At 48.8% G+C, this 11372-nt stretch overlaps 1 protein-coding gene across 1 annotated transcript; it reads left to right on the top strand.

Moving 5' to 3' along the window:
• Nucleotides 1-9059: 9059 nt before the first annotated feature.
• RNF186 (ring finger protein 186) lies at nucleotides 9060-9740 on the top strand (the record flags this gene model as incomplete). Its single annotated transcript, XM_079698717.1, has 1 exon — nucleotides 9060-9740. One exon carries the CDS (start codon nucleotides 9060-9062, stop codon nucleotides 9738-9740), a length of 681 nt encoding a protein of 226 aa, XP_079554843.1.
• Between the last annotated feature and the right edge of the window lie 1632 nt (nucleotides 9741-11372).

Below are 11372 nucleotides of genomic sequence, written 5' to 3'. Positions count from 1 at the left end.
CGAGGTGGAGCTGATGCAGTGATGCTAGTGCTGGGGAGCGGCTGCAAATACAGATTATCATTAGCAGAGAGGTTTGCCTGCACAGAGACCATAATAAATCAATGGCTTGCAGACTTATATCAAAACCCTATCAGTGGGCTTCCCTGGTGGTGCAGTGGTTGGGAGTCCGTCTGCCGATGCAGGGGACACAGGTTTGTGCCCTGGTCTGGGAGGATCCCGCGTGTCGCGGAGCGGCTGGACCCGTGGGCTGTGGCCTCTGGGCCTGCACGTCCGGAGCCTGTGCTCCGTGGTGGGAGAGGCCACGGCAGTGGGAGGCCTGCGTACCGCAAAAAAAAAAAAAAAAACCTATCAGTGAGTGGCGAGTGACAATTAAGCTGCATCTGGTGGCAGACTTTACAGTGGCAAGTGAGTTGATGTACTTCAATTGTACAGTTGCAGCTGGTGGCAGGCTTTAAGTCAGAATCCGATACTTATTTTAGTCCACCCGTGGCCCACCCATTATTTTATTTACTACTTCCATCCGCGCCTCTTTCCCTCCCTGTGCACTTGTCTCAGTCACAGTTTGGGTAAGCCCACAAGCTAACCTAGCCAAAATGAGTAAAAAAACAAACTTCGCTGGAGAACTTCTTTGTAAAGGGGGAAAGACCCAATGATGAAATGGCAGACTCTAAGTCTGCCAGCAAAAAGAAAGCTGCATTTAAAAGAAAATACCGAGTCCTACTTAAATTCCGGGTTCATTGCAACAGGTGATTCACATTCTCCAAGCCCGCTTTGTATCATATGAGGCAACTGGCTATCCAAGAAGCCATGAAAACTTCAAACTGCTTTGCCACTTGGAGACCAAGCACCCTGCATTAAAAGACAAGCCTTTGGAGTTTTTCAAAAGAAAAAAAATGTGAACACAAAGAACAGGAGCCATTATTGAAGGCCACCACTTCATCAAATGTGTCTGCACTAAGAGCTTCATTCTTAGTGGCTTAACCGCATTGCTAAAGCTAAGAAGCCCTTTACTACTGGTGAAGGGTTGACCCTGCCTGCTGCTAAGGACATTTGTCGTGAACTTTTAGGAGAGGATGCAGCTCAAAATGTGGCACGTGTTCCTCTCTCGGCTAGCACCATAACTAGACAAATTGATGAAAGAGCTGAAGATATTGAGGCACAACTGGTAGAGAAGATTAATGAGTCACCATGGCATGCAATCCGGGTTGACAAGTCTACTGATGTTGACAACAAGGCAACAATGCTTGTTTTTATGTGATCCATTTTTCGGGAGGATGTGCGTGAGGATTTGTTATGTGCACTTTTGTTGCCAACCAGCACCACAGCTGCAGAACTATTCAAGTCTTTGAATGATTATGTATCAGGAAAACTGAATTGGCCATTTTGTGTCAGTATATGCATGGACAGAGAGGCTGCCATGACTGGACGGCTTTCTGGTTTCACTACTCGGTTCAAAGGGGTCGCTTCTGAACGTGAGTCTCTGCACTGTGTCATCCACAGAGAAGTGCTGGCTAGCCGGAAAATGTCACCTGAACTTGACAATGTTTTGCAGGATGTGATTAAAATTATCAGCCACATTAAAGTACATGCCCTTAACTCACGTCTGCTCACGCAGCTCTGTGAGGAGATGGATGCAGAACCCACACGTCTTCTCTGATACACAGAAGTGAGATGGCTTCTAAAGGGAGATCACTGGCCAGAGTTTTTGAGTTACGAGAGCTGCTCCAGAGATTTCTTTTAGAAAAACAGTCACCACTGGTAGCATATTTCAGTGACACAGAATGGGGTTGCAAAACTTTCTTACTTGTGTGACATTCAACCTGTTCAACGAACTCAATCTGTCACTTCAGGGGAGAATGACAACTGAGTTCAAGTCGGCAGATAAAGTGGCTGCATTCAAAGCCAAACTGGAATTATGGGGGCGACGAGTGAACATTGGGATTCTTGACATGTTTCAAACATTAGCAGAGATTTTGAAAGAGACTGAGCCAGGGCCCTCTTTCTCCCAGCTTGTGCATGATCACCTATCTCAGCTTTCAAAAGAGTTTGAGCATTACTTCCCAACCACAAAAGACCCCCAAACTGGGAAGGAATGGATCCTCAACCCATTTGTGGATAAGCCAGGTGAATCGACTTTGTCCGTTCTAGAAGAGGATCAACTGCTTGAGATCGCAAATGATGGTGGCCTTAAAAGTATGTTTGAGACAACTTCAAATCTCCATACATTCTGGATTAAAGTCAAGGCGGAATATCCTGAGATGGCCACAAAAGCACTGAGAAGCCTGCTTCCATTTCCAACATCCTATCTTTGTGAAGCAGGTTCTTCTGCGGTGACAGCAACCAAAATGCGATTACGGAGTAGACTGGACATAAGTAACACACGTCAGGTGTCACTGTCTCCCATCACCCCCAGATGGGACCATCTAGTTGCAGGAAAAGGAGCTCAGGGTTCCCACTGATTCTGCATTATGGTGAGTTGTATAATTATTTCATTATATATTACACGTAATAATAATGGAAATAAAGTGCACAACAAATGTAATACGCTTGAATCATCCCGAAACCATCCCCCACCCACCCTGGTCCATGGAAAAATTGGCTTCCACGAAACCGGTCCCTGGTGCCAAAAAGGTTAGGGACCACTGATTTAAGGCAATGGAGTCTGACAGGGGCCAGACTTGAGGTCTCCTGATAGTCTCATGGTGAGATAAAAATGCCTCTTCCACCAGCTCCTCTTCCAGGACTCACATTCTTAGTCCAAACAACTAGAGAACACGCAAAAGAGGTTAACAGGGTGAGGATGAACATTTCTCACAACCTGTGAGATGCTCTGTCTCCACTAAGGGGGCCAGGTGCGCTCCCTGGGGCCTGGGCCAGCAGCAAAGGTGGGGGTCCCTATGCTTAGCTGCATGGAATTGAGGGGGCAGTTAAGGGAATGCAGACTCAAAGACATGCCAGATGTTTCCAAGGAGATATTCAGAAGGGGGTCAAGGGAGAATTCCAAGTTGAAGGGTTAACTAGAGCTAGCCAGAGAGAGGGGGAGGGAGGGACAGGAAAGGAAGTTTAGAGGTGGCGGTGAGAAACGGGTCTAGACTGTAGAATCATTCCAAATTCAAAGAAAATGTGCTCTTAGGGGCTCACTATCTGATTTCTGTAATCCAGGCGCAGGCGCATTTTGATAATTCTGAGTCAGGCGGAAGTGGTCTTACCTATGGCTCATCAGCTGAAAGTTCCAACCTTCATGGCTTAAATCAGCTTCATAAACAACTCAGCATAGATTCAAGTTTAGGACCTGAACCAGCAGATGCTCCTGGGCCAAAAAGGCAGATCAAGAAGATATCGTACATATTGGCAACTTTGAAAGGGCCAGATATAAAAAAAAAGATGCTTGTCATAGGACAGTCAATATTGGTGGGAGGGCTTCCCTTGTGGCGCAGTGGTTGAGAGTCCGCCTGCCGATGCAGGGGACACGGGTTCGTGCCCCAGTCCAGGAAGATCCCACATGCTGCGGAGCGGCTGGGCCCGTGAGCCATGGCCGCTGAGCCTGCGCGTCCGGAGCCTGTGCTCCGCAACGGCAGAGGCCACAGCAGTGAGAGGCCCGCATACCGCAAAAAATAAAAAATAAAATAATAATAATAATAATAAATAATAATAATAATGGTGGGAAATGGAAACAACCCAAATATTCCATTTGTGGGAATTGATCAACTAAAATATAATACATTAATATAGTGGAATACCATACAACTGTCACCAAGGATTTGACATGTGTTTATTAACATGGAAAAAAGACGTTTGATAAACTATTCATCAAAAATACAGATTACCAAAATATAAATAGCAGGGTCCCATTTTAACAGAAAAGAAAAAACAAACATTTTTTGTGTAACTGTTCACAGAAGGAAGTCTAAAAGGAGATTTCCAAACTGGTCCTCTGTGGGCTGAGAGATTGCTGATTACTAATGTCTTTTTCTTCACATTCATAAGTAATTCCTTTATTTATTTTTTTACAGTAAGCATGGATTTTTTTTACAGAATTATTCTTTAAAAGCAGAGTGGGGGGCTTCCCTGGTGGCGCAGTGGTTGAGAGTCCGCCTGCCGATGCAGGGGACACGGGTTCGTGCCCCGGTCCGGGAAGATCCCACATGCCGCGGAGCGGCTGGGCCTGTGAGCCATGGCTGCTGAGCCTGCGCGTCCGGAGCCTGTGCTCCGCAACGGGAGAGGCCGCAACAGTGAGAGGCCCGCGTACCGCAAAAAAAAAAAAAAAGCAGAGGGGGAAAGCGCTATTTCCAACCTCCCGCAGCTGATACCTGAAGCCCTCACTTTCTTGCATGGTCTCTCCCTCTCCATCCTTATCTTCACTATCCTGTTATTGTCGTTTTGGTTCCAAATCCTGCCCCTCCATCTCCCCCACCCATCCACCCTCAGACACACTGACACTTTGAGAGGGTGGAGGCAAAGCCGGCTGGGTTCCAAGGAGCACAGAGGCAGGAATTCTGGAAGAAGAGTGTGAGCTAAGACCAGCCAGCCTGGGGTGGAGAGGGAGTGGGGCTGATGGGGTGTTTGCTGGGACATGGCTCTCTGGGGCCACTGGAGTGTGGAGCAAGGGTGGGCTGGTCAAGATCAGAGGCCACGCAAGGATCAGGCAGTTTGACTCATGACAACACCGCCCTCTTGCGCCTTTGCCAGTGAACTTGATACAGGGCCTAAAGCTCACATCAGAAATGTCTTTGTAGGGTGAGGGTCTGTGACTACCTGAAAAATGGGGTTTCCAAGGTGGTCCATCAGGAGTCCTGAGTCTGGTTTCCCCACTCACAGGAGGCTATGAAATTCTAACCTCACTGAGGCTGTGCTTCTCAGATTCCTTACAACCCAGGGACTGTGTGAAGCTACAGGATGGAAGAAACTGCATTTTAAAGGGGAAAAAAAAAGTTTTACTGAGAATTAATGAATTCGCATTTGTATAGCAATTTAAAAATTATGTTTTATTTGAAGATTTGGAAGGACTCAATTTTCTAATTGTAATATTACTGCAAGCACACATGTAACACGGAGTAGAATAAAAAACCTAGATAAGGGCTTCCCTGGTGGCGCAGTGGTTGAGAATCTGCCTGCTAATGCAGGGGACACAGGTTCAAGCCCTGGTCTGGGAGGATCCCACATGCCGCAGAGCAACTGGGCCCGTGAGCCACGGCTACTGAGCCTGCGCGTCTGGAGCCTGTGCTCCGCAACAAGAGAGGCCATGATAGTGAAAGGCCCGCGCACCGCGATGAAGAGTGGCCCCCGCTTGCCACAACTAGAGAAAACCCTCACACAGAAACGAGGACCCAACACAGAAAAATAAATGAATTGATTGGTAAACTCCTACCCCCAACATCTTCTTTAAAAAAAAAAAAGAAAGAAACCTAGATGAATTGAACATTTTGAAGGCTCCAGAGAAATTTTTTCCTTCCCCTGGGATAGATCTGCTTCAGGCTATGCTTCAGACCCTGCCCACTTTCACTTCTCTTTAAGAAACACTGGCTGGGAACTTCCCTGGTGGCGCAGTGGTTAAGAATCCACCTGCAAATGCAGGGGACATGGGTTTGATCCTTGGTCCGGGGAGATCCCACACGCCGCAGAGCAACTAAGCCCGTACGCCACAACTACTGAAGCCTGTGAGCCACAACTACTGAAGCCCGTGCGCCTGGAGCCCGTGCTCCGTGACAAGAGAAGCCACCGCAATGAGAAGCCCGCACACTGCAACGAAGAGTAGCCCCAGCTCACCGCAACCAGAGAAAGCCCGCACACAGCAAAGAAGACCCAACACAGCCAAAAATAAATAAAATAAAATAAATTAATTTTAAAAAAAGAAGAAGCAGCACTGGCTAAACAGATCACCAAAGTGTCTTACCTCTGTGTCCCTGGGTGCAGTCAATTACACTGAGGTCAGTTAGATGGCAAGGTGTATAAATTAGTGTCTCCCCTGAGCAGGGTTTGATGGAGGTGTGTGTGTGGGGGGGGGTGCTTAAGTAATCTCCCACAATTTCCTACAGTGTTACTGTCTCCATTTTATCAAATTGAGAAACTGAGCTTCGATGAAGTTGGAAAGACTTGCCGAAGGCCATGCAGCTAGCAAATTGACAAGAGCTGGTTGTCTAACTATATATAAAGCCAGTGCAAATGATGGTTAAGCCAAGGCACCTTTAAGAAACAAAGTAGCTCCCAAGCCAAGATGGTAGGATGGGGGCAATGTGAAGGAACATGCTGTTAAATGCCGTCATTTCTCAGAAAATAGAAGTTTTTCAAAGGAACGTTCATGTTCTCCTTTATTTATTTCTGTAATATTTGGGTTGTTATAACCAATATATGTTTTCTTCATGGTGGCTGCCCAACAACATCAAAAGGTTATTTAGACACTAACCCCAAATAACGTCCCTTGGTCTGATTACAACCTCAGCCAGCTACCTTCCTAATTATTTGGCCTCCAGTAGAGCTGGCTAGCAGAGAGGGGGGCAATGACCAAGCTGACCAAACTGTGTTGCCCACCTGATTTCCTATTTCTCATTATAAATGAATGCAGCTCAACAAATTTTTTCTTCTCCTATCTCAACCCTTCCTAGGGTCTAGCAAACAGAAAGGAGCATTACATAATGCGAGTCATAGCAGAAAAGAGACACAAAGTCTCCTTTGGCATAGTAACCCAGGTGTTAGTTCTCTCTTAGCCATGTACAGCTTGATTGTCTTGCATCAGGTAGAGATTAAAGGCTTCTTTTCTTCATCTATTGCTGCATTACTCAGATGTCTTACCCTTGCAAGGGACAGAAATCCAACTCAAGCTGACTTAAGAATAAAAATCAGAGTGGATCTTATTGGTTATTATAACTAAAAAAAATCCAAAGAGCTCTGACTTCAGGTATGCCTGGATCAAGGTATTCAATGTCATCGAGCCTTTTTCTGACTCTTTTCTCATCTTTCTTTTGTGTCACACAGTGTGTTCCTGGCGCTTCCAGGGTTCCATCCTCTAGCTTGGAAACCCAGCAGTAAGAGAAACTTGTGAGTCGTTCCAACAGAATTCCCAGAATTGAATCTCATTGGTTTGGCTTAGATCACATACCCATGTCTGAACCAATTCTTTTAGCCAGCGGGGTGGAATATGCTGATTGGTCTGCCCTGAATTACATCGCCTCTCTCCTCCCACAGAGCTTCAAACTACACAGAATGACAGTGGAGAGCAGTGGTTGCCCAAAAGGAAAACAGGCCACTGTAGAAGGAGAAAGGATGCTGGGCTTGGGGAGAAAACAGATGCCCAGTGCTAGACCTGAGGCACCTTTCAGCTTGATCTGGGGGAGAACAGAATAGAAAGAAATAAGTGATTGTCAGGCTGATGGCTGAGGAGGAGAAGAGATGTGATGGCGAGGGGAGAGGGTGGAGAATTCGATTTCAGAGGCGGGGACCCAGGGGGAGGGTGAAGCAAGAGAGCAGAGCCTGACCCTTAGGGTGGAGGAAAGCACTGGGTCAGAAGAGCTGGACTCTGTGGACCCCAGCTGGTGACAGAAGCAGCAAAGGATGGTGCAGCTTGTCCTTCTGGATTCGGCGTGGCGTAGGTGAGGCATTACTTTGAGGAGGTGGATTGCACCACCACCCGCTCTGACGTTCAGAGCAAAGTGAGGAAATCGCATTTTCGTTTTAAATTTTAAATTTGTTATTAAAGTATAGCTGATTTACAATGTCTTGTTAGTCTCTGGTGTACAGCAAAGTGATTCAGTTATACATATATTTTTTTTTCCTTTTTCATATTCTTTTCCATTATGGGAATCACGTTTTCTTAACTGCCATGCTATGTATATCTTTCAGTCCCACATGAGTCCTGTTAGCTTGAGGCAGCTGCCTGAAGGCCAACTGCCTCTACACCAAAGGACGAGATTGAGTTCCTGGACCCAAGAGGCTGGGAACCTGACCTTGGACGCCGGTAGATTCCAAGGGGTCCTGGCCCCATGAAAGGCCCCTTGACAGGCAGCTGGCAGGCCTGCCCTGACCACACCCTGCCTTTGCTTCCAGACCTCGGCAGCGCCTTCCTTACAGGACTGTGCCAGGATGCAGGGAGATCGCAGGTGAAGATTCTGTCTCGAGGCTCGGCTCCAAGCAGGCCCACGCTAACAGCAGCTGTTTTTATTACTACTGGCTCTGCAGTGTGCCTGGCACACAACAAATTGTACCTATTATTAGGTATGTGAAGTGCACAGCTGGATAGGGATGAGATGCTTGGGAGCCAGTAACGGTTAATACAATTATTGTGACTGTAAAGGAACATACGGCAGTAGCAGGTGATAAATACCTATGGACTGTTTCGGTTTTACTGTTTGGCTGGACTTTTTCCCCCCTGCTATTCAGAATACTTTTCCCATCACTTCTTTCTTCTTCACAGGGCCGCCTGCTTGCAAACATTCTCAAAGCACAAATAAACTTTTTCCCACTGATCCTGACATCCAAAACCTTTTGAGAAACACCCATGGTGGTGTTTCTCAAAGTGGCGTCCCCCTGGTCCACCTGGGTTAGAATCATCATGATGTTTGTTAACTGAGCAAATTCTAAGATTCCCATCCACACCTTGCTGAATCTCAATCTCTGGGTTTGGGACCTAGAAACCTGCATTTTAAAAGGCTCCTGGGGTGGGGGGCTGGGGGGGGTGATTCTAATGTATCCTGAAGCTCACAAGTCATAATCTCGCCGGCACTCATGAGGCACCAGCCGCAACAGAAAAATCCTGATTCACGCACTGGCCCTGCCCCCTCGGCCCTTCTATCAGGCAATTCAAAGATTCCAGGCCCTCAAGTTACTGATTAACCCCAGGTTTCAAGGAAAGAAATAATAATAACTGAAGGGACAACGTGAGTCAAGAAACAAGCTGAGCAGCCCTGGGAGAGCGGTGCTAGACGGCTGGTGACCAGAAGGAAATAGAGGCTTGAGAAGCGCAGCCTGAGGTCAGACCACATCCAGGTCCCAGTGACACCGACTGACACTTCCCTGTCGATGCCCAGGTCCTGAGCTGCCACGTCCCAGTGGCTCCTGTGCCCAGAATGGCCTGCACTGAGCTCCTGCAGCAGCCCCAGCTTATGTCCAAAGAAGCCACCGCCTCTAACACCGCGGGCCCTGCTGGGGGTCATCGCGGCTCCACGGATGGCAACCTGGAGTGCCTGGTGTGCCGGGAGCCCTATAGCACTGCCCGGCTGCCCAAGCTGCTGGGCTGCCAGCACACCTTCTGTGCCGTCTGCCTGAAGCTGCTGCTGTGCGTGCAGGACGACACCTGGTCCATCATCTGCCCACTGTGCCGCAAGGTCACTGCCGTCCCCGGGGGCCTCATCTGCAGCCTGCGTGACCAGGAGGCCGTGCTGAGACAGCTGGCCTGGCCGGGCCCGGAGGTGCGGCTCTGTCCTCAGGGGCTGGTGAATCCTGTTACCTTGATAGCAGGGCATCCCAGCTTAGCAGGAGAGGATGAACAGGACATGGAGAGTGCCAACTGTGTGGCAGCCCGGCGCCTGGCGGCACACCTGTTCCTACTGGTCTTGCTCATCGTCCTCATCCTGCCCTTCATCTACCCAGGCATCATCTGGTGGATGCTCAGCTTCATCGTCGCACTGGTCCTGCTGTTGTCCATGCTTTTCTGCTGTCACCGCAGCAGCCAGGGCAGCTGCTGGTCCTCCCCCAGGACTGTCTTCTGCAGAGAGCAGAAACCCAGCGAGATCTCTTCCATTGCCTGAAAGTGATCCGACCAGGCAGTGTCTGGGGACTTCTGTCTCTGCGGTCCGTTTACTGTCACAGTGAACAGGGTAAGGGGCTCTGCATCAGACTGGCTCCCTTGGGAGAGTAAATGCCAGCTGGACCTGCAAGCCAAAGCCAGAATGGCAGTCTTGGGTCAAGAACTGTGTGTTTGGACAATAGACTTACACCTGCTCAGGGAATAGCATAGCTAAACTGTTTGGGAGTGGGGAAGAGGCACAGACTACTTGAATGCTACAGGGGCGGGGGGACCTTCTGTTCCACTTATTCCAATGCTCCCGTTTTTCTTTCTATACCTTGATAAAAGTATTGCAAATATTGACGTTATTGCACAGCAAATAGAACCGGAACTCCTGTTTCTGCAATTTATGTATCTGGTTGTTGCTTGCTTTCTTTTGGTTTGGTTTGGTGTGTTTGGGGTTGTTTGCTTCTATTTCTGGCTGTGACACATTGTCCCTCCGGGGAAGTCAGAGGCCACAGGAAGTCCTCCTGTGCTCCCCCTGATGTTGTCCATCTCGTGCCCATCCCACCTCGCCAAAGGTCCCGGGGGTTCAGGTCTCCCATTGAGCTGCCCCCAGGAATGGAGAGGGAGAACTTGTGCGGAGGAGTGGGTCTCCTGCTGCTGCCGGGGGATGCCCACATTTGGTTGGCAGAGTTGGGGAGGGTTGGAGAGGACACAGGTGGGTCTGGGAATTGCTCTCAGCAGCTCCACCAGGATTTCTCAGCTTCATGTCCTCAGGCCCTAACTTAACAGAGAATCCCAGTGTTATAAGAACTACCCCCATCCCCCCCAGCGGGTCCAGCTGCCCATCGGATGCACATGATCCCACGCTCTAGAACGAGATCTTTATGGGCGTTGTTTCTTTCTTATTGCCTCCCGATGCCCATTTGAGCTTTTGTCATAAAGATAAGAGGCCCCATAAATGCAAGAGCCCTCTCCAATAACCCCCCATTTCCTGCCTCTCCCTGAGAGCCACAGCCTTTTGAAAGGCTTTTGTGTCTTCTCTCCACCGTTTCTGCTCCATAACAGAGAAGAGACTTCTGCCAGAGTCAGGCATCAGCCAGGGGTGGCCCATCAGGGTGCAGGGGGGTAAAAGACAGGAGATGTCACATTATTTCCTTCCAAAGACCCCATAACTGGGAAGCAGACTCGAAACCTCAGAGCGGTTCGCTGAGTACAATCCATTGTCCCTCCTTGCCCGCCTTTCCTCCTGATAGGATGACGGTTGCAGGCTGGACGTGAAGTTCGCGGTGACGGTCCCTTTGTCAGGGAGGGAAGAGAGAACACCGCCACTGCAGCACGTGGAGGGAGCGGTGGGGGGAGGGCGGGGAGCGGGTTGGCCCCGGCCCCGCCGTTGCGGGTGTGTTGTTGAACAGGGCCTTCTGGCTCTCTGAGCTTCATTTCCCCAAAATGAGCCAGTAGTACTGGATTATTCCTAAGTCCCCTGAAGCCCAGAAGCTGAGGATGCTGCTGGGCTCCCAGATAATGAACGTGGGGTCACATCCCCTGTGGAGTCACACCCAGAAAAGTCAAAGTATAAGTCTGTATGCAATTAGCTGTTCTTGCAATCTGCACACACACAAAAAATCTTCCTTTTTCTTATAAGGTACCT

The sequence above is a fragment of the Hyperoodon ampullatus genome, assembly GCF_949752795.1.
Source record: "Hyperoodon ampullatus genome assembly, chromosome: 2".
Lineage (NCBI taxonomy): Eukaryota > Metazoa > Chordata > Mammalia > Artiodactyla > Ziphiidae > Hyperoodon > Hyperoodon ampullatus.
This window is presented reverse-complemented; position numbering and strand designations above follow the sequence as displayed.